At 45.4% G+C, this 23,852-nt stretch overlaps 1 protein-coding gene across 22 annotated transcripts in view; it reads right to left on the reverse strand.

Annotated features, from left to right (window-relative positions):
- PRR5L (proline rich 5 like) overlaps positions 1 to 23,852 on the reverse strand; it is a 176,879-nt gene that overhangs the window by 45,915 nt on the left and 107,112 nt on the right. For 12 of the 22 annotated variants that reach the window (XM_074013954.1, XM_045370425.3, XM_074013950.1 and 9 more), the window contains 3 exons: positions 22,489 to 22,777; positions 20,372 to 20,452; positions 6,022 to 6,070 (listed from right to left, as the gene is read on the reverse strand). In XM_074013954.1, coding sequence (XP_073870055.1) covers positions 6,022 to 6,070; positions 20,372 to 20,452; positions 22,489 to 22,652 — 294 coding nt within the window. In that variant the 5' untranslated portion in view covers positions 22,653 to 22,777. Of the gene's footprint in view, positions 1 to 6,021; positions 6,071 to 20,371; positions 20,453 to 20,563; positions 20,704 to 22,488; positions 22,778 to 23,665; positions 23,742 to 23,852 lie in introns of those variants that run through there. The other 10 variants (XM_074013948.1, XM_074013949.1, XM_045370427.3 and 7 more) reach the window with 4 other exon arrangements.

A 23,852-nucleotide genomic window follows, 5' to 3' on the forward strand; every position in this document is an offset into this window, starting at 1 on the left:
CCCAGGAGAAATGCTGAAAGCATTGCTAGACTTGAGCATGCCTCACAATCACGCAGGACTCATCAAAACGCAGATTGTGGCTGGGTGCGGTGGCTCACATCTGTAATCCCAGCACTTCGGGAGGCCGAGGCAGGTGGATCACCTGAAGTCAGGAGTTCAAGACCAGCCTGACCAATATGATGAAATCCCGTCTCTACTAAAATTACAAAAATTAGCTGGGCATGGTGGGGTGTCCCTATAATCCCAACTACTCAGGAGGCTAAGGCAGAAGAATTGCTTGAACCTGGGAGGTGGAGATTGCACTGAGCCAAGATCGTGCCATTGCACTCCAGCCTGGGTGACAAGAGTGAGACTTTGTCTAAAAAAAAAACAAAAAAACAAAAAAAAACAGATTGCTTGGGCCCCAACCCCAGAGTTTCTGATTCAGTTAGAATTTGCTTCTCTAACAGATTCCCAGCTGATACTGAAGCCCCTGGTTCGGGGACCATACTTTGAGAACCTTCAGCTTGGAACAATGCCCAGCATGTATGTGCTTGAAAATGTTAGCTGTCATTACCATTATCATTAATTCTGTTCTCCTTATAGCTCTTAAAGAGCCTCAGAGAAAGTCACCTTATTGCTTTCCATATTGAACAAAAATTTCCCGACGCTTCCAACTCAGTTTCTACTTCTCATGCCCACTGAATCACCAAGTGTTTCCACTATTTTAATACCACATTGTTTCCAGCATCTGCTCCTACCTTTTATGCCTCCCCCATCAATGCCCTAAGCCTGGCTCCTGCTATTCCTTTCTCATCTACAATGAATCACCAAATTCCATACATAGTGAGTTCCTGCAAATACATACTCATGTAGAATACCACACTTCCATGATTTAGGAGGAGTTCTGTCCCCCCAGAGCTTGAAAGGATTATGAAATCCCTAATTACACCTCATCTTCAGAGCTCATTTTTGGGTGATATATTTTCAGCCTTTGGTACCCATGTGCTCCTTTCTTCCACAACTGATGTGCAATAACCTGAGTCCAATGAGGATAAAGATTTGCCACTTCTGCAAGCCTATCAATTTTCATCTTTATCTCAATTATATTACGACCTGTGGTCAATTTCAAGATCCATTTTTCCCGCATAAACTCATAAAGTACAATAAAAGTACAATCAAAATACTCAACTAATTGCACAAAATTCAAATAATTGCTAAGGAGATTAAAAACGGCAAAGCTGCTGAAAAGTGACCTCTGGCAGGCAGCGAGCTCCACAGTGAGTAGCCCAAGACACCCAGGGATGCTTCTCAAAGCCCCCAGTCTGGCTCCACCTCATTCTCGCCCCTCACGGTGGCCAATGGGAGCTTCTAGGCCACCCCAAAGCTTACAGATTCCACAATGCTGTTCTTCTCTAAGTACTGGCCAAATAAAAAAAAATGCAACCTCTAATGACCTCTCACCTAAAAACATAACTTCTCCTCTGTCTTCTCACCAGATCCCCGTTCCACTTGTTCAAAGCCCCCCTGTGTGGATAGGCCTCAATTTTACCTTGAAAGAAGGGTGTATGTGGAATTCCTTTTACTACTCTGTTCACCCAATTAGCTCTTTTCCCATTTTGGGAGTCCTGCTTGTTAGAGAAGCCTGTCCAACTGATCAAAGAACAGCTGAAACTTCTGTCTCCTCCTCAATTTGGATTTAGAAATCACAAAAGTTACCTTCACCACTCTTGATCTTCTCTCCATCCAGCTTGCCAAGAATCCTCAGAAGTCCTATCTTTGTTCCCACAAAGTATAATTGCTTTTTCTGGGCCTGATTTAAAGTCTTTGCCATCCATTCAGGTCTTCAGTTAATGCTACACTCCTTCAGCTCTCTGCCATATGCTGTAAACTCTAGGGAAAACTGACCTCCTGGGACTCTTGCAGATATTAGCAGCAAATGGAAAAATAAATATATATGCATACATGCGCACACACAAATGCATCTCAAACATTACCACGTATCCATGACCTACTGACAACCGTGGCAGCTAAGTTTCCTCTCTTCCTAGTATTAACCCATTCAAAGCCACGGACTCTAGCCTGAGTTTCTGTTATCAAGTAAAACACCAGTTCCAACAAAAGGAATTGAACTTTCTGGGCTTGGGGGAGAAGCTTATAATACACACAACAAAGCCAGTAAATACAGAATGGCAGAAAGTGCGATCTGCAAACACGCCCATGCTCTGAACCACCAAGATACCTAATTAGGTAAATAGGAAAATCCAGAACGTTTCATATCATCAGTTTCAAAAATTACAAGAAACCAATCATCCCTCAGAGCTGTCATTAGTATATAGCATTTCTCTCGGAAACCCCAATTTTCCTTCCGGGCACAATTCAAAACAGAGGGAAAGGGAAAAAATCAATACTGGAAATGTCAGAGACTTTTCCGGCCAGTGCCTTATGGATGTCTCTCAGGGCTTCCGCAGATCTCACAGCTTGTCTTCTCTGTGTGCAGGCATGAGATAAGCACAGTTTTCCTACATGATTTCTCTTGGCCTCACCCGGGGTCATTTTCATTATTTCCCACTCAGGAAAGTGGGAAATGTGTTAAGACTCACAGAATGTAAAATAAGAACGTTCGCTTTCAAAAGCAGAGCCACAGAAAGGGCTGTACGAGTGGCAAGCTCGGAGGTGGGGGTCAGGGTGAGGAGACAGACTTGACTGCTGAATGCAGATGCCTGGGCATGGCCATCCGAGCCTCTGCAGTGCAGAGCCCAGCACCCAGGAAGCTCATCTTTCACCTTTCCCAACAGCCAGAGCCATGGTTTTGGTGACTTTCCTGTCCACTCCTGGGTTCCATTCCTCATCTGTCCTCAGGCCTTCCTTCTGCCCCTTTACTGGAGGAACACACTTTCTAGCATTCCTCCTGATTTTCCCTCCTGAAACGACATCTGACAGTCGAATGTGAAGGCTAAGCTCGCCTCTACAAGCCTTCCCTCTGGGACGTGCCTCCTTATATGGAGATTTCTTCTGTAAAATGAATGGTTTGAAACCAGCCCATTTTTAAGCAATAGCTGGTAATGGGCTTTCCAAATCTGAGTCTCTCTTGAACCACCTGCATGACTAGGGCCAGAGCCAGGGCCACCTACGTGATTATTCTTTGCATACTATTTTTCTTGTATCAATCCACTTTTTAAACACATAAATATGTTTAAAACCGAAACCATGGCAACATCATTTACACTAAGTGAAATGGAACTCAACGATCAACTCAATGCCAACAAAATAATGTTAAGAAATCCTAACTAGTCAGTGTCCCTAGCTGAAGACACTAAGTTCGAGGACTTCTCCTCCTTATTCAAACAAGAGAGATTACGAAGTCCTGAAGGAGGGGAGAGGACACCATGGTGCAACTCAAGATCCTCTCTAGCACAATCCCAAGGGTGAAAGGAAAATAAAAGAGGAGAGCAGTTTCTAACCACAAGGCCTAATGTTATTTAATGTCATTGCACGCATCACCTAAAATCATTTCAGTGATCTGTGGCAGAAAATCCCTCCCTCTCTCCCAAGAAGGTTTACTGAGTATCACTATATTCCAGGAACTTTGCAGGGAGTGGAGAACCGAGAGAGAGAGAGAGAGAGAGAGAGAGAGAGAGAGAGAGAGAGAGAGAGAGAGAGAGAGAGAGAGAGAGAGAGAAAGAGAGAGAGAGAGAGAGAGGGAGGGAGAGGCAAGCAAGGCAAGCAAGGCAAGCAAGGAAAGCAAGGCAAGCAAGCAAGCAAGCAAGCAAGAAAGAAAAAAGCTGTGTGCCCACATGACACTTAAAATCTATTAAAAAACAACAACAACAACAACTGTATCTAGGAGAGCCTTGTTTCCAGATCAGCACCTTAAATAAACTTCGATTTAAAACTGTGAAAACCAGTCCTCGCCCCCACCCCTGGCAAGAGACTCTATTCCCATAGTAGCTTCTCTGATTAGGTTCCCGATAGGAAATGACAAGTGGTTATTAGTTTTTAAGCATCTGGCATGCTTTGTAAGCAGTATTAACCGCCCCCAAAAACCTCAGGGCTTCCCAGATAAACAAGTCCCCACCCAAACACCCTTTCCTATCCGCCCTAGGGGTAACCCCCAGAGCCAAAAGACAAACGACATTTAAAACCTGATTGAAACCACACCAAACCATGGAGCTTTTAAATGTCAAGGAGGATGGCAATTCAACTCAGCAGGTTTCTCCAGGACTGACTGAAAAACCACTTCTCTGTAGTTAGATTTTTAAAAAATCAATCAGTAGAGACGGCAAGAGAAGAGAATGAGGCCAAGACTGACCTTTGAGTCAAGGGCAACTGAAATGATTCACATTTGTGACTAATTATCTCTCTCTTAATCTTTATGTTTGTCCCTCCCTGAACAGGAGCTGTCTTCCAAGCAGCTGAGACATATGACCGGATTGAATTCCAGGCTTCTGTTGGGTCTTGGTTTGTCCAGATTTAGAGGAGTTGTCCGTGTGTGTGTGTGTGTGTTTAAACTGCCATGTCATTCTTTTAAAGTGCATGTAAAAGTTTAAGCTTCCTGAATCTCATAAAGAAAAATTATAAAAGGATGCCCGTACTGTTTCAAAACCTAAAATCTCTTTAAACTGTCTTAAAAGCATGCTCTATTTGGATACAGAATAATATTGCTAACCTGAAACCAAGATGTTATGCATTGTATGCTACTTTTCCATTAAAAGAGATGGATTACACCTTAGAATAACACATAGGCACTTATATAAATTTAGTAAGCACTTATTACTGTCTTACTCTCTCTGCTAGTCACTGAGCACTTTTTATAAATAACTTATTTAGTCTTCATGACAACTCTATAAGGTTTGGTCCTATTACTGTTGTTTCACAGAAAAGGAAATACAGAGAGGTAAAGCAACTTGCTCAAGGTCACACAGCTAGTAAGTGGCTATGCTGGGCACTGAACCCAAGCACTCTGCCTCTAAAGGCTGTGATCTTGACCACTACCCTATACTGCCCCCCTACACACTATGTACAGAGGGCTTTACATGTGTTATTTCACATAAAGCATATAATCTTTTAAGATAAGTTGTATGTTTAGTTGCATTTTACAGATGAGGAAACCGAGGCACAGGGAGGTGAAACAGCTTGCCCACTCAGCAAATGAATGAGAAGTGGGGATTCTGACTTCACTAAAGTGCTGTCCAGTCAGTTACTCCTTGTCACCCAACACTCCCCATTCCCTCTCTACCATATGACTTTGGATAGAGTCATGAAAACAGCTTGTGTCTGTGAATGAGAAACTATCCTCTGATTGGTCCTGGAACCTTAAACTCACTAGCTTTACACTAGCTTTATAGACAGGGGAGAAGTCTGACTGATCCAGACAGTGGATCCAGATGTGGTATGATTCAGGGTCCCCTGGGGGATCCCCACGGTCAAAACTATTTTCTCGGTAATACTAAGCTATCTGTTTTTTTCCCTTGCATTATCCACGTGTTTACAGTGGAGTTTCCCCAAAACTACATGACATGCAATATCATTACAAGTTGAAAGTGAAGCAGGTATAAGAATCCAACTGTCTTCTATGAAGCCAGACAATGCAGACATCTCCTGACTATTTTATTCTGAGAGTTATTTTTCATAAAAATGTAATTAGCACTAATATGTAATAGGCTTATTACTTAAATTAAGACATATTTTAAAGCTCTTCAGGTTTAATTTCTATAATGGTAAAGACAGACATAAGACAAATAATGGAACCATCCTTACTATTCTTTATTTTGATCCAGACAAGGATCAAAATATTTTATGAGTGTAAAGGGGTCCTGAGATCAAAATGCCTGAGAACTGCTGCATGGGACTGGGATCTCCATTAACTGCCGGGACACTCAGGCCTGGTGCTCCTCTGCAACGCACAGCACACAGCAGGGACTAGGGATATGTAATTTTGGCTGTTGAAAGAATGTCCAATTGTACAGTACTGGCCACCCCCTTTAGGTCCATGCCCCCACATGCATGATAATGACGGATGCTCATATCCACACAGCTTACCTGAAAATAGTCTGTAATGAATGATCCAAGTTCACTCTTCAACAGCCGCCTGGGGAGAAGGGAGAAGAGAAACACCGTCAAGCGGCCCTTGATGGTACAGCTCATGGTGACAATGTGCTCACCAGTGGCATGGGGTGGGACCAGGCCTGAGAAGTTGGGGACACTTTCTTAGGTCCTGGTCCCCCTGCCCCCATTGTTATCATGGAATTGCAGCAACGGAAATCCTAGAAGATGTGTTCCTCAGTTCACTCTGAGAAAGTAGCACTGTGAAGAGGGCAGCCAGCCACAGGAAATCCTAATTCTAGCAGAGCTGCTAAGGGCAGGCCAGGGCACCAGGCTTTATATGAAGCAAAAAGAAGAAGAGAAAGACCATCATTTTGCACTCCTCCACATTTGCAGAGCACTTTATAGTTTAAAACACATTTTTCATACATTCTTCAACCAAGGATTATAAAGTATATGTTGGGGGGGTAGGAGTAATTATTATTCTTCCTGTACAGATTTAAAAAATTATGCCTCAGAGAGTTCCCCAAAACAAGTCAGTGGCAGAGCCAAGATTTGAACCCAGACTTTGTGCAAAATCAACATCTTTTCCCATAACTCCACCCTGTCTCTCCTCTAAATCCAGAACCCCTCCCCCAACCCTGACTTAACATTCAACTTGGTACCATGGTTTGGGTGGTCTTACAACCCATGCCCAATGGACTGAAGCAGTCTTTAAGGTGGACCACAGCAGGGAGAACAGAGAGATTTTATTTATCCAGCAATGAATATGTGTTGAGTGGCTCTTTATGTGTTACACGTCGTTCTAGCACCAGGAGTTCAAAGGTGAATAAGACAGACAAGGTCTCTGCTCTCTTCTTGGGGGCTGATGGATAGATAGCATGTTAATAAATACACTCACAAGATGATTTCAATGAATCTTAAGTGCTAATAAAATACAAATGGAAAATAGGGATATTGACGCCAGCTCTCCTCTGTGACAAATAATGGAACCACCCATACTATTCTTTATTTTGATCCAGACAAGGTAAGGGAACAAAAAAACAAGAATAACTTGCTCCCCAGATCCAGTGAGTTCCCTAGGGAGTAAACCCTTCATGATTTCAAATGGTTTTCTTTACTCATCCCATTGGCTATGGCTAATAAGGAGCAAATGCTCAAGTTTCTGACAACCCTTGCTGAGGATTCACTCCCCCAAAACATGTTCACTCATGTCACTGAAGGATAAACAGGAGGTTACAGCAAGATGTTGTTTTGTGCAGAGAAAACAGGCACAATAAAATTAAGACAAAAAAAGAGAGAACCACACGATTTGAATTTCTGTGCCAGAAAAAGCCCTGGAAAACCACAAACACACGTTGAACAAAGAAAATACCTTCCTTTTCCCATGACAGAAAATATGTCTCTCGTGGATGCTGCATTTTGAGGGCCAATTTAATGGCAGTCTCATGGAGGGCCACCCGGTCAACACAACCCAGGGGTTCTCCCAGATGTGGGCAGGTCTGATCCAAGAGAAGGAAGCCTTTGTCAAAAGCCACTGGACTAAGAGCAGGTTGGGCATCACTAGTCTTTGAGGCAGAGGCTAGATGTGTCTCTCAGACAGGAAGCAGCAACCTATGGGGCAGCCTAAAGTGGATGGAGGCTTTGAAACAGGAAGAGGTAAGAAGATTGCTTCTGACCACAGGAGGGAGAAACACCTTCTAACAAAGTCCTCGTGGTCCTTGGGAAGTCTCAATGCCATAGGTGAAGAAGCCAAGCTTTGCGCACAAGTGGAAAAACAAGTCCTAACAATAGGCTACTTAGGGCAGAGCTTCCCAAGGAGGTATCTTGGGTACTCATGATGCTGAGGGACTAACATGGTTCTGAGATCATATAATATGCTGTGGAATTGGTGTCCCAAGGAACCCACAGTGGGAAAACACCGTGCTCATGAAGATGCCATGGGTAAGATTGAAAAAGAAAGAGGTCGGGGTTAAGGGGGCCTTCAAGATAAAAAACTATGGACATCCTCCTGGAGAGCAGCATGGAGGAGGGATCTATGCTGGTGTCGGAATTATGAGTTTGGGCTGGATATGATTGAACAAGTAAAGGTTGCCCCAGGCATCTCACAGTGGGATGCAGACAAGCATCCTGATGCTACCCAGTTGAGGAATCCAAGACATCTCCTCTCCTCCTATCAGGGAAGGCAGGAAGGGGCTTCACTCTACCCGGAGGGCGGAAGCCCAGGAGCCTTACATTGCAGCAAGCCACAGCCAAGGCCAGAATTCTGCAGAGGGTCCCAGGAAGAGAAGTCTAGGTAGAAATCAGCCTAACAGAGCAGAAGCTAAAGAGCAGACAATGCAACTTCCAAGACAAAGACTTAGCAGAAAGGACTCTGAAGCTAGAAGCAGCTATAACAGAGGTGATGAGATGGTAATGGGGAAGAATAAAGAAGTAGAACATGAAGAGGGGCCTTCCACCATGCTGATAGTGATAACTATTTCTTTACTGAGGAGGAACCAGACGTGATGTGGTCATCTGCTTTATATACTTTAAATATAATGGTCCATAGCCAGGTACAGTAGGAGAACCACACACTTGTTCTTTTATCAAATCTAGAATGCAAAGCCTTCTCCACTAGGTACTGTTCATAGACTTATCTGAACAGAAAAGACCTTACTGATCACTTAAGGCAAGATTCTATTGCTCTACGTGGGCAAGTCAGTAAGCTACACTGCCCTTATTCCTTATAAAATCCTGCCTTCTGTCTGGGCATGATAACATGGTTAGACAGCGTCACATGTCACATATGTGCAGAGTTTTTCGTTGCAGCAAAATATAGAAATCAACATAAATATGCACCAATAAAGTGCTAATAAAAAGATTATGTTCATCCAGGCAATGGAATTCTATGCAACTATTTAAAAAAGGGAGTGAAAAAGTGCTCTAAATAATGACATGAAAGATTTAAGTCATAGTAAGCAATGAAACAATGCAAGATACAGAACAGTGTGTACATACAACAGGCTATCTTATAAAATAGGAAGAAAAAAACAAGAATACATATTTTAGTTTATATAACATTAACACATTTGTTGGTTAATTCCACTCTTCCACTCTTATAACTTGCTGTTCAAGTCTGTATTACTATATGAATGGGTTTCCCCATAGGCCCTTAGAATTGAAATATATAGCTCCTTGATTTTTAAACACAGAGAACACAAATACATTTTATTTATTTTTTAATTCATTAGCTGTTTTTTATTGAGACAGAGTCTTACTCTGTTGCCCAGGCTGGAGTGCAGTGGTGCCATCTCAGCTCACTGCAACCTCCGCCTCCTGGGCTCAAGCGATTCTTGTGCCTCAGCCTCCTGAGTAGCTGGGATAGCAGGCACCCAACACCGCTCCCAGCTAATTTTCGTACTTTTGGTAGAGATAGGGTTTCATCATGTTGGCCAGACTGACCTCGAACTCCTGACCTCAGGTGATCTGCCCACCTTGGCCTCCCAAAGTGCTGGGATTACAGGCATGAGCCACTGTGCCCGACCCACATATGCATTTTTTTAATCATATGTAAAAAAGTACTGGGTTGTGTGTCCTCTTCTCCATGTCTACACGTAAAGCCTTGGAGAAGCTTGAAGTTGTTGCTGGAAATTACGTAGGGCAACACAACACTTTAGCCGACCCGATTCCCTGAAGTTTGGGGAAGATGCTGTCCTGCAGACACCACATCACCAGACCCCACTCCAGTCCACAGACCTTGTACAAAGTATCCACTATTATCAACTGTGTTTCCGTATGTATTTCTTATATACGCATAAAGAAACTCTGGAAGAATACCCAATAAGTTACTGTTACTAATACTTATCTACGAGGAAGAGAGAATGGAAAACTGGTTTCTGGGATACAGGGGTGGGAGACTCTACTGTATACCCTTGCTATATGTGTAAAATTTTTGAACCACGTCGATACAATCCTATTCAGAAACAAATTTTTAAGATTCTTAAGTTAATAACCACCACCAAGATTATTGCAGAATGGTCAGAAGCCCGAGAAAGAATCGCAGGAGTAAGTCCCTATCAAGGGCACATCAGGAAGCAGGGTGGCTACCAGCTAACAGAGAATCCCACAAGTCCTGGCAACCCACCAGTCCAGACCTGCCTCAAGCTGGTAACCCAAGAATCCTTTTTCCCAGGACTATAGAGAGTGAAGAGATGAGGAAAGGGGGCCAGGAGTCCCCAGCAGTGCTGGCTAGGCCAGCCTGTGAGCAGACCGTGGCTGAGTCATGTTGCAAATCTACAATCCATGTCTATACTCTGTTTATTCTGCTTGCATTGGTTTATAAGGAAAGAATGTTTCTGAAAAAACCTCTATCTTGTCTCAACTGAATTAAGAGAAGGGGATTTTCCACACCTCTGTTCCAACACACCATCTCCAGTGGAACTTGGCAGACACTTCCCCACTTAAAAGATACCTTCCCCCATCAAAAAAAGAAGGAACTCAGAGTGGAGACCCCATTAATTAATTATTTGACTCTTAACCATTTACTGAAAACAAAATGTTATGTGTTAGACATGGTGCTGGATGCCAGAAGAAAAGGATGAAACAGCTCAATGATTTCTCCTGTGCCCCACGAGAGAGTGATCTGGTCCACTCTTTTATAGGGCACAGGAGGTTCATCTTACCCAAAAGATGAGAATAAAAAATATCAAGGCATTAGATACCTAGGCCAAAATCACAATGGGACAATTCACCCTATAGCCTTACTCACGTTTACCAATTTAATTTGTAAAGGACAAGAAAGAAGAGAAAAGCTGGAGAGAGACAGCCAAATTAAAGAGGCTGTGGTTTGTGGTTCCCTAGATGCAGGAAAGATGAAAATCTTGATTCCTAACACCTAGGCCGTAAGCTCCTTGGAGGCTCAGGCCTAGAATCTGGCAGCCTCCCTTCCACTTTTCCCGCTCTATCCTAGGGTTGCTGCCCTGTCAACAGAAAAGCAATTACTTGTTAGAACAAACATCATCATAAGGAATAATAAACAAATTGCTCTTAGGATGGAACCCGGCATTTTTCTCCAATTAAAGTTCATTGAGCACTTACTGGGTGCTGGAAACCACTGTCAACAATGTAGGCGTTCCCACATTTAAGCCTAAAACAGAACTGTAAGCAGCAATAATAGCCTCACTTTTAATACACAAGGAAACTGTCCCGAGCAAGCACAGGCCAGAGATAGCATGTGTCTTCTTGTGACCAGGGAGCCCAGAGCTGCCTGGCTCTGCATCCTGGCAGCCACTTAGTAGCTGTTGTTAGCAATGACCTGGGAAAATTCACTGGTTCTTCATACTTCAGTTTCCTCACCTAGAATGTGGGGAGGATAAGGATACCTACTTCATAGGATTACTGTACAAGTAAAATGGGTTAATCCTCATCAAATTGCTAGAACGCTGCCTGGCCCACAGCAAGGCTTGGCAAGCATGAGCTGCTATGATTTCACCCAGGACTCTGAATCCCAGGGTCTTGAAAACTCCAGCCCACTGCTTCTCAGCATCTTCCTACAAGTACAGCCACACTAGCATTTCCTATGGCTGGGATTGAGGACCCAGGAGAAATTCATAAAGCGGGTAATATGTTAGGTAGGACCAGACCAGCTGATGAAAGGATAAGAAGGTAGGAAGGTGGAGGCAGTTTTGGAGAAGAGAATTGCCGGGACGTGTAACTGACATGAAAGCAACCCCTCAGCCTCAGCAGCCCCCATATGCCATCTGTTTCACATATTGGACCTCCATGCCTGGTTTCATTTGAAAACAGAATTCTACTGCTACCAACCCCCACCACAAGCCACTAAGCTAGAAAAAGGGAAGCCGGGAACTGAGGGTAATGTGAAGGGGACACTTACATGGGGCCTGACCAAAATGAGAAACTGGGTGTGAAGTTCAGCCAGAAGCCAAAAGGAGGCATAATAGGGGGAAAAAATGGGGAAGCACTGACTGGTCTACATGATCTCACCCTTTCTCCCTCCCAGGCTGACCAGCTGAGGCACCACCCCAGTTGACAGGATTTCCTGTTATTACACAGACCTGCGATCTCACGCCTCACCGTCTTGTCAACTCAACTTCCCACTCCTGTGGGCTTAAAGGTAAAGGAGGCATTACTAAAAGCTGGAGTCAAGCTGGTGGAGAGGCGCAGGGACAGCAGGATGGCAGCAGAGTAGGCAAGCGTGGAAGTGACAGAGGGAAATCACCTCGGACAGAGTCAGTCTGCCTTGCACACAGAGAAAGACCCAAGGTGGCGAAATCCCTCTCCTTGTCCCAACTCTCTTCCCACATGAGATTAAAGACCCAACTCTCTTCCCACATGAGGTTAAAGAGGATGAGGCAGCTTGCAAGAAGTGCTGCAGGTTAGCCAAGATGAGTTGGAATAACCATATCAGTAGTTAACATTTCTGTGCCATTTGGCAAGTAGGGGTTCCCTAGCCCTGCACCCTGGCCCTTTGGCAAGATCCGCCCAGACCACCTCAAGATCCAGGAACAGCAGAGGTCCTCCTCCAGAGTCCTGTGCCCAATGCTGTAGCCGGTCAGTGCCCATCCAGCCTGATTGCTGAATGTCCTGATATCACCCACCTCACTTCTGCGATAGGATATGTTTCAAGGAGACAGCTTCTCTTAAGTTGGAACAGACAGAAAGACTCCCTCCCCTTCTCTGGTCCATTCCATGGGAACCCATGGGAGGTGGTATCCTTGACTCAGGACATGGAGTACTCCCACCTTTTGGGTGTCTGCATCCTAGTGGGTGGCAATGGGAACAGTGAGAAACATGGGAGGAAACCGACAAAGAGCATTTATTGAACTCCTAGTTATGCGGCTCACTATGCTCAGCAGTCTGCACACAGAATCTCAAATTCTCCAACAGCCTCACAGGTAGGAGTGTATCCTCATTTTGCTGATGAGATTGATGCTCAGAGCTTTGCCAGGGGCATACACTGGTAGATCCCAACTCAAATGGAGGCCAACCTAACCAGGCAGTGGTACCCCCCATGCCACAGGGGCAGGCAGGCAAGGAAGGGAGGCAAGTGAGTGTATACTGTAAAGTCCAAGAAAGTCCCTCTAAAGCCAGCAGCCAGGCCTCAGCTCCCCTGACAAGCTCCATGCCAGACCACGAGTCCAGTGCCCAGATCTGACCTTTCCAGAGAGGCTGGAAACCTGGAGTTTTAGGTGAGATGTCCAGATTTCTAAACAACTTTTAGGCCAAACACCACATGCGCCGACCCCATGGGTTTCCAATCTGCCATTTCTAACAACCCTTCTTAACCTGAAAACCAAGTCTGTTTCTCAGCCACAGCAGATACAAGGTAGGAACACATCATCAGGCAGAGTCACCCAGATCAAGAAGAGACCTCATCTTAATCCCTCCAAAACTAGGCTTCTCAGAAGGTCAATGCCCCCCTCATGATCTATTCATGAACCTTTGCCCAGGTACATCAAGCCCAAATCTGGATAATGCCAGCTCTGTGTGGCTCTTGCAGCCCACTTACTAAGGGTTTAAGGACATGGGAGACTTCGGTTCAAATCCCAGCTCAGGCTCTTACTGGCTACATGACTCCGGGCGAGTTATTTCACCTCTCTGTATCTGTACTTCCTCCTTGTAAAACAGGGATACGGTATCTATCTCACAGGGTGTGGGGAGTTTTAAAAGAGTTGACATATATGAAGCACTTGGAGCCTGGCACATACTAAACGCTAAGCAAGTGTCTGCGGTTATCATTACCTCGTGGCATCAGGCCAGGGACTGGTCTATGATATCAGCCTGTGAGCTGGATCCAGGCTCACCTTCCTCCCGTCCCCTCCCAGCTCTCCCCACCACTGTGGGTCCCCCTCTCCTACAGTCAACAGACTCTGTTAAAGAGATGGAAAAATTGGAGGTGGATTTCCCTTTGGGTTTCCGGCAACCAACTGACTCAGAAGGAAGATATTTCAACTCAGACCTGTCAGAGATCAAACACAATTCTTGGAACCTCCTCTTTCCTTGAAAATCTCTGGGGTTTTCTTCATACCACCTCCTCCCTCCCAACAAGAACAGAAGCAGGGTGGTTGGAGAGAGAAGGAAAATGTGCGTTTCCTGTCTCAGGCCGGCTGCAGATAACTCATCTCTGGTTTCCGGAAACCTCACCTCTGAGCATTTATTTCTGCAGAGAAAAAGTCCTCCCAGGGAGTTTGAGGAGGCGGGAGGGCATGGAGTGAGTGGCGGTGGCAAGAATGTTAGATGCTCAACTGCCCTTTCTGCCTGCTCCCGCTTCCGATTTCAACTTGGGTATCACTTTCTCCTAGGTCTAATTATGTGCCCATCCTCCACAGGCTCCCAGCACTCCAGATTCCACCTTCACCCCTCTAAAAGCATTGCCTGAGAACTACCTGCCCAGTTCCTCTCTCATTCTGCTGTAAGAGCTCCAAGACACAAACCACCTACTCAATGGCCACCCCAGAATACAGCCCAGTACTCCACATTTATTCAATAAAAGAATCAATGAATCAATGGCCCCTCCTTCGACACACACACCCCAATACTCAAAGACTGAATAAGAACTTATAAGAACATTGGCAAGCAGGTTCTTCAAAGAACCAGCAAACATCAATCTTGCTTTTTTTTCACACTTTTCTAATTCTTCTCGGTCGCATAAAATCAGTGGGAGAGTTGGCAGAAAAGACTGTTTAGGGGGAGTGCACTCCTCTCTAAAGTCAGCTTAGCTGCCCTCGTTCCTGGAAGGGCTCATGAAACCCAAACCTCTAACCCAGACTTGTCCCTGCTGCCAAAACGCAGCCACATCAGGGGTGAGGGTGGAGAGGGGTGTTAAAAGCCGCACTAATACCCCACAGAGAATTCAAAACAAGAAGATTCCCAGAATCAGCCCGGACTCCAGCAGATGGAAATTTAGGGAAGCCAGAATTGTTGATTGTGATGCCTGGGGATTTAGCCAGAATACATCTATTCTGAAAGGTCATTGTCTTACCTTGAGAGAGATTACAACGTGCAAGCTATGCCTCCTAAGGCAGTTTCAATAGGAAATATTCTGATTTATGGTTTTCATATCAACAGACCATGTGCCCTGACTTTTACACAGGGCAACGCTGGCCACTGTATTGAGGTGAAACATTTCTGTCGGATTTTTTTTTTTTTTTTTTTTTTTGAGACAAAGTCTCACTCTGTCCCCACCACGCTGGAGTGCAGTGTGGTATGATCTTGGCTCACTGCAACCTCTGTCTCCCAGGTTCAAGCAATTCTCCTGCCTCAGCCTCCCAAAAATAGCTGGCTGGGATTACAGGCACACACCACCATACCTGGCTAATTTAGTAGAGACAGGGTTTTGCCATGTTGGCCAGGCTGGTCTCGAACTCCTGAGGTGATCCACCCGCCTCGGCCTCTCAAAGTTCTGGGACTACAGGGTGAACCGCCACACCTGGCCTGACAGATGTATCCTGTTGTTGTTGTTGTTATGGAGTCTCGCTCTGTCGCCCAGGCTGGAGTGCAGTGGCGCAATCTCTACCTCCTGGGTTCACGTCATTCTCCTGCCTCAGCCTCCTGAGTAGCTGGGACTACAGGTGCCTACCACCATGCCCAGCTAATTTTTTAATATATATTTTTAGTAGAGACAGGGTTTCACCGTGTTAGCCAGGATGGTCTCCATCTCCTGACCTTGTGATCTGCCCGCCTTGGCCTCCCAAAGTGCTGTGATTACAGGCGTGAGCTACCACACCCAGCTGGATTTATTCTTACAGTGTGGAGACACCTGCCTTTGGATCCAATACTGTGTTTTAGAACTTGACCTTCCTCAGTCCCAAGTTCTTCCTCATAGTTACTTCAAAGTCTATGTGCTAACATTTAAAATAGAGTCTATTTTCAAAGACATGTCTTAAATGGAAAGACCACTTATAATAATGACTGCATTACAAGACCCAGCTACATAAAACATCTTCCTTCCTAGTCATCCTTTGCATTGGCTGCTATTTAAACAAATTTGTATTTTCCAGGTACATACTAATTCCACAGATAGAAAGTGGCCAGGGTGGCTGGGATGAGTGACCCAAAGAACGTGATTTAGGCTTTGACCCCAGACTTGGATACTCCATCAAAAGTTTATTACCATTTGGCTTGAGTAGAATGGAGAACTGAGAAAGTCATTTCCTCTTGTTCTTTTCTCTGTGGAAAGGAGAAACAGCTGGCTCTCCTTGTAAGAACTTAGCCTCACCCAAACTTCAACTCCAGGCACCACTCTGAGGATTCTGTCCCAGACTCTCTAGTTCAAAGTGAGCTCACCTCATCCAAACTGCTCGAGAAGTTTTTTCTGAGACAGGATCTTGCTCTGTTGCCCAGGTTGGAGTGCAATGTGCATCGTCATGCCCAGTTTTTAATTTTATTTGTATTTTTTTGTAGAAACTGGGGTTTCATTATGCTGCCCAAGCTGGTCTCAAACACTTGGACTCAAGCGATCCTCCTGTCTCAGCCTCCCAAAGTGGTGGGATTACAAGTGAGAGCATGACACCCAGCCAAGAGAGGGTTATACACAGCACTATTCATGGGGAAATTCATCACATCAGCCTGTGCTTTCATGCACTATACTCACCCATTATGTATCACTTTACTATTTCTTAAGTGTTCACAGTAATAAGAATCATATGGCTAACATTTATTAAACTTTATTAAATCACCAGACCCTGTACTAAGGATGCTTTTAGCATTAGCTCAATCCTCCCAGTGACCATGAGGTTAGGGCTATTATTATCCTCATTTCATAAAAGACAAAATAGACTTAGAAAAATGAAGTCACTTGCCCAAGGTCACGCAGCTAGCCCAATCTTGATCCCTGATCTTTCTGAATCCAGAAACTGCTCTCTTCGGTTAAAAATTTCTATTAAACCTAGCACAAATCTTCTTGCATGTAAGAGGACTGTCACAACTGAAAAATGGGCTGAAGAACTGAGGCCTCTCTGTTTGCACATCTCTTTCTGACATCCCTACCATTCTGTGCCCCACCCTCTCCACCAGTCCTGCCTCAATCATGTTGAGTTGATAGATCTATTCTGCAAACAAGTCTTCCGAAAGGAAAATCAAAACCCAAGTGTCTACTTGAATGTAACCAGAGAGCAGCCTATTTCAGTGTTTAAGATGCTGGAATAAAGGCAGCTGTGTTTACCTCCACACAGGCACTTGCTGATGTGGGAGGGCTGGCTTTATTCAACTTGGGACATCCAGGTCACATTCAGTCCCTGGGAGATACTTCACATCCTCAGTTATAATCTGCGTCTCTGATGTGAAAGCCTATCTCCATCCTCAGGCCTTCTCTAATATAGTGTGGCTAGAATACCAGGTACAGAAAAATGGGGAAGAAAGCTCTGATTTTTTTTTTTTTTAAGCTTTGGCTTACTCTGGGCTCAATTTATATCTGGGCAAATAGTTTCAAACCTCAACCATATGTAGTTCCCACTAGTCTGAAAAATCACTCAAGACACAGAGGACATCTAGTAGCCCTAACTCCAACACTGGAAAGGAGGGCTGGGGGAGTGTCATGCTCCTCAGGATGGGGGTTAGTCACAGAATATGATAAGAGATGGGCTCACAGAGACCTCAGGAATGGAACGATGGCAGAAAAAAAGATCAGCTTAATCCCTCTGCCAGCATAAGACCTCTCTTTCTGACACTACAATATTGCCCAAAGAACAAAGGTGTTGCTATGCATCCCCCCAAAATTTATATGTCAAAGCCTTAACCCCCAATTTGATGGGATTTGGAGATGGGCCTTTGAGAGATACTTGGGGTTACATGAGGTCATGAGAGTAGGGCTCACATGACTAGTGTCCTTATAAGGGACATCAGAGAGTGAGCTCTCCCCATCGAATGCAAAAGAGGTCATGTGTACACAAAGTACACATCTGCAAGCCAGGAAGAGGGCCATCACCAGGAATGGAAATGACCATCACCTTGATCTTGGACTTCCCAGCCTCCAGAACATCAAGAAATACATTTTTGTTATTTAAGTCATCCAGTCTATGTATTTGTTATGGCAGCCCCAGCAGACTACTAGAAGTATCTAAGTCAGAAAGGAGTTCAAATCGTTATGCCACTGCTCATTGCTGTGTGACTTTGGACAAGTTATTTTATTTCTCTAATACATGATTTTCTCATTTATCAACTACTCATAACAAAGGGCTGTGGGGAGAGTTGAATGTGTTGATGTAGGAGGAAGGTACCTAGCATTTTTTGGGGACTCAACACCCCGAAGCAGCAATACCTCCCCAATGCATGCAACGACTAGTATCATAAAAGGGCAGCTTCTTGGCCATATTCAGTCCACAGATGTGTTTTGTTTGGCCTGCACCAATGTTTGGGGAAATTTGGATTTACCAACATTTAAAAGTCAGAAAATTTCACATAAACATCTCAATTTCCAGTTCTTCTGGAAAAATAAGAGATGTATCACAGGGCCTGTGTTCTGCCAGGGTAATCCTCTTTCGACAGAGGACAAGATCTCACCGCCCGGCACCCACACCAGCTTCACCCATTCAGAAGACCTGCTTGGTACCTGAAGTCTTTTGAGTTAGCAGCCCTTGGGCTACCTGGGCTAGTGAAATCTGGCTTGGCCTGTACTTATCCCAGCTGTCCACAAACAGAGCTTTTAAGTACAATTTCAGGATCAGCCTCCCAAAGTGAAGAACAATTAGCACATTCCTGAGTCACTGTTTTATTTATTTATACTTGTATTGTGAACTAAAGAACCTCATGGAAAGGCCAGAATTTTAGTCCTTGGAGAAAAATGAAGCTTGGCAATGTGGGGGTTGGCTGACCCAGATTTGCCCCTGTCACTCAACTTCTTGGGGCCTCAGTTTCCTCCTTTGTAAAATGAGGCCTTGGGCTAGATATCTTTTGTCTTTTTCCATATTTATATAAGATGTGAAATTCAAGAACATGGATGGAAATTTAATACAATTCTAAAGACTTTAATGAAAGTAGAGCTCTTAAAACACCCCATTGACCTTAAGGCAGGCCTTAACTAACTGTAAACAGGACCAGAACAATGGACTTGTTTATTGTTCTGCCCACTCCAGGGTTGGGTCTTTAGCCTTGAAGTTCTGCACTTAACATATCCAGAAACAAATGAATGCCAGGGCCTGAAAAGACCTGATGGAGGCCAGGCGCCGTGGCTCATGCCTGTAATCCCAGCACTTTGGAAGGCCAAGGTGGGTGGATCACGAGGTCAGCAGTTCAAGACCAGCCTGGCCAAGATGGTGAAACCTCATCTCTACTAAAAATACCAAAATGAGCCGGGCATGGTTGCAGGCGCCTGTGATCCCAGCTCCGGAGGCTGAGGCAGAGAACTGCTTGATCCCAGGAGGCGGGGGCTGCAGTGAGCCAAGATGGCGCCACTGCACTCCAGCCTGGGCAACAGAGCAAGACCCCATTTCAAAAGAAAAAAAAAAAAAAAAGACCTGATGGATCAATCTTCTATCCCTAGAAGATCCTGGTGCTCTGAGCCCTGCCTGACTTGCTGCTCTCATTTCACCAAAACACAGACCTAACTGCACAACTACCCAACTTTAGGTGCTCTACACATGTGGATGGGCCGCCTTTTGGTTCCTTGCTCACTGCAACCACAGGAACTTTGCATGCGCAGTTTCTACCAACTGGAGGCCTCTTCACCTAGGTAATATCCGTGGATGTTTCAGATCACAGCAGCAGCATCACATCCACCCTTCCTGGCCTCCTTGACAAAAATCAATCATTCTAACATATGCTTTCATCACATCAGCTGTGTTGGAGTAGCTGTCTTAGTTGCGTTGTTACATTTCACATGTGTGGCTAGTTGACTCATGATTCCCTTCCCAATGAATATAAATTCCAGGAGGGCAGGGTCCATGTCTGTCTTTGGTCCTTGTTGTCTCTCCAGTGCCTGGCCAACAGAGACGCACTGAAATGTTTGCTGGTAAGACACTTAGTAAAAGGAAGAACAGCGATAAAGCCCCAAGCAGTCTGGTTCCAACAACCAAGCTGAATTGCCTATTATGGTGCCTAATGGTTAGGAGGGGCACAATAAATGCTTGCAGAATAAATGACACCTGCCATCTATCAACCCTCTACCCCTTCCCCCACAAAACACACTACATACTGAACAAATGATTCTCTCTGGATCAGAAGTCTAGACAGATACAGGTCTCAGAACGCAACAGCCACGAAAGCAGCGTAGCTGACAGAAGAAGCAATAAGAGCCAAGCAGGGAAAAAACAAACAAACAAAAAACCCTTAAGGCTCCTAAGGGGGTAGCCCCTCTGCCCCTGCTCAGGCTTATACAGGAAAATGGCACCAAGTCTGGCCTGCCACATACCTGATGTTTTCGTTCAGAGCATAGAGTTCGTTGCTTTGCAAGCCGCCCCCTTTGAAAACGTTGATCACAGCAGTCTGAACGCTACAGGAAAAGAGAATAACCCCCGGTTAGAGAATCTCTCTTCTTGGGCCATTTCAATAGCAGCTCAGGGCTGAAGGTGGGTGGAGTGACCAGGAAGCTCATAGCACAAACCTGGTCACACTCTCCATCCATCCTCCATTTCCTCCTCAGTGTCCTTGGAGAGAAAGGAAGACGGAAGCCGAAAGGACTCAAAAGCAGCCCCCGCTTTCTTGCAAGCCGGCAGGTCTTCCTCCCTCACCTCGCTGGCGGCCCTGCTGGTGCAGCCACAGTCAAGCGCAGGCAGTGGGATCTGACTGCAGGAAACTGCATGGGCCTGTGAGATTCCAAATGGCATTTCCTGCAAGCAGAAGCTGACCCATGCCTGGGGTTCTTTCATAGCCACTGTCTTCACAGGGAAGCTTGGTGGCCTTGAACTAACATGAACCAGTAATTCCTTTCCTTTTTAACAGCACTTTCCTTGGAAGAATTTCCCGCAGGCCAGCCTTACAGGCCCCTCATATTTCCACTCCTGTAAGGTGTACCCGCAGCAGAGTCAGTCCCTTGAGAGGCCATATCAGGGCTTACTCCACAGCCTCTAGGACGACAGCCCAGTGTTTCAGCAAAGGAGCTGCTTACAATCTTGTCTGTATTAAGGGCCCTGGCCTTTTCTTTAAAGAACAGGGATCCATTTAACACCAAAACATTTTGGAACCCCCTCTCTCCATCCCTATCATCAGAGTCGTGCTTTCTGTGTCCATTCATTGAAAATATCCATAATGGGTTGGGCACGGTGGCTTAGGCCTGTAATCCCAGCACTTTGGGAGGCAGAGGCAGGCGGATCACTTGAGGTCAGGAGTTCGAGACCAGCCTAGCCAACATGGTGAAACCCCGTCTCTACTAAAAATACAAAATGAGTCAGGTGTGGTGGCGTGCACCTGTAAAGCCAGCTACTCAGGAGGCTGAGGCAGGAGAATCGCTTGAACCTGGGAGGCAGAGGTTGCAGTGAGCCAAGATCACACCACTGCACTCCAGCCTGGGTGACAGAGCAAGACTGTCTCAAGAAAAGAAAAAACAAAAAAAAAGAAAAGAGAAAAGATCCATAATGAGCCAAACTATAAAGAATTCAGTCATGCTTCAAAATAATGATGCATTTAATTTCTCCAAACAGTATCTATAAAGATTTGAAAAACAGTAGCCCACAAGCATATAAGACATAGTGCTGATTCAGTCTGCTCAATTCTTGGTGCACAAAAGGTTGGCTAGACACCTGACAAAACTCTGTGCCTCCTCTTCTAAGCACCTGTAGCTCACAGGTCTTCATAATCTTTGGTTTATGCCACTCATTTAATTTTTCACAGACATGTTTTATCTTCCCAAGTAGGAAGTGGGAAGTAGGTTACTTAAGGTTACTTATAGAAGCCCACTCTCGGATATGCTGACAGTTTCAGGTGTGACTAATGAGCATGACTAGTGACTGTAATTCCAGTACAACTGTCCCAGTCTGGTAAACTGACTCTGACAGGCCAGAGGCTCTCAGCGGTCTATTTTCTGGCCACTGAAACAAAGAAAGCTAACAGACACAATGGATGTAAAAAAACCTTCCTCTCTTGGCCAGGTGTGGTAGCTCACACCTATAATCCCAGCGCTTTGGAAGGCTGAGGTGGGAGTGATCCTTGAGGCCAGGAGTTCAAGGGCAGCCTGGGCAGTATAGTGAGACCCCAGCCCTTAAAAAAAAATTTTTTTTTAATTAGCTCGGTGTGATGGCATGTGCCTGTTGTCCCAGTTACTCGGGAAGCTGAGGCAGGAGGATCGCTCGAGCCCAGAAGTTTGAGGCTGCAGTGAACTATAATTGCACCACTGCACTCCAGCCTGGGTGTCAGAGTGAGACCCTGTCTCTAAAAAAAGGAAAAAAAAAAAAAAAATTTGCTCTCGTCATCATTTACCCCCATCATCACGACCTTCCCAGAATCAGCAGAAGCTCAGTCAGCCCCTGGATGCCTCCCTCCCTGCCATGGCCCTTGGCAGCCCTCCACCCCACATCCTGCGGCCTCCTTCACCTGTTCCAGGCTGAGCTGGAGCTCAGCTGCAGAGCCTGCCGAGTCGCTTGGAATCGGGGAAGGTCGCTGAGCACAGGGGAGCTCATGAAGCGCGGTCTAGGCCTGCGGAAGGAGCCCATCTTGTGGAACTCGCCGGGCAGAATGGGAGCGAAGCCACGGGTCATAAGTCCTGGTGACAGTTCAGCTTCACCTCTAGGAGCAGGAGGTTCTGAATGCCCTCGGAAAGGGCTTTTCCAAGGGCTGCCTTCAGGTGCTCAGGCTTTCTTAAAACCACAAACGTAGCCAACACCTGAAAAGAGAGGGCAGCTTTTATTGAGAACTCCTGGCCTGAGAACACCTCTTAGAGGAAGTTGGCTGGGACTTTCCAGCCTAACTACCCCCAAAACAACTGTGGTACCCAGAAATAGCATCTATTCCCTTGCAGGTTCCCATTCACAAGTTGGTACAGATCTCTTTTTCGTTGTAACAGTGTGGTCACCCTCAAGTGGGAAGACAGTGACAATGGGGCCAGGCTAAGGCCAGTCCTGCAGAAAAATGATTTCTAAGCTGTGCTAGACTCTGGTTCTAATATGCACCCATCAGTTTGGGCACTGCCTGGGTTTCTGTGGCCCATGATGTTGTGCAGTAAGAGATAGATTTTTTTTAAATGTCTCAAGGAGGACACAAGAGCTCCTCATCCTGGCATTGATGACCTTCCATGATACACCCTTACCATGCCAGTCTGAATGTATTGCTCAGTTTTTCTCAAAGTATCAGTGTCTCTTCACTCAGGCGCATCTCACCTTCCCTTACCTGCTATTCCTTCACTCATTTCAACAGGACACACTCACTGAATGTTTGCTATTTATTAACCACTGTGAGTTGCAGAACATCCAAAGATTTCTAAGACCAAATCCCTGCCCTCAGGGTACTCAGTCTATGGAGAAGATAACTATCTTTTCAAGTATTCACTCATGCAATTAATATTTATTGAGCAGCTACTATGCACAGGCACTCAGGCACTGGGAGCTATAAGCTGGCTCCAGAGGCCATGGTGCCCTGCCCCATGGAGCTCACAACCGGCAGGCACTCGTCTATGTCATGCCTGATCCTTCCACCACACTTTTGCTCATACCAACTGCTCCTCTTACCCAGAATTCTCTTCCTTTTTCCCTCTGCTTATTTAAACCCAACTCACCCTGCAGGGTTGGGTTCAACGACACTGTCCCCTTGTAGCAGTCGCTGGGAGACTTCGCGGCTTCACAGTTAAAGGCAGTGGCTTCAGGTTTGAGTCTTAACTTGGCCACTCCCAAGTTGTGTGACTTTGGACACACTGAGTCTAAAGTCCTCAGCTGTTACTAATGCCCACTTTCCAGGACTGGAGA

Source organism: Macaca fascicularis, chromosome 14 (genome assembly GCF_037993035.2).
Source record: "Macaca fascicularis isolate 582-1 chromosome 14, T2T-MFA8v1.1".
NCBI lineage: Eukaryota > Metazoa > Chordata > Mammalia > Primates > Cercopithecidae > Macaca > Macaca fascicularis.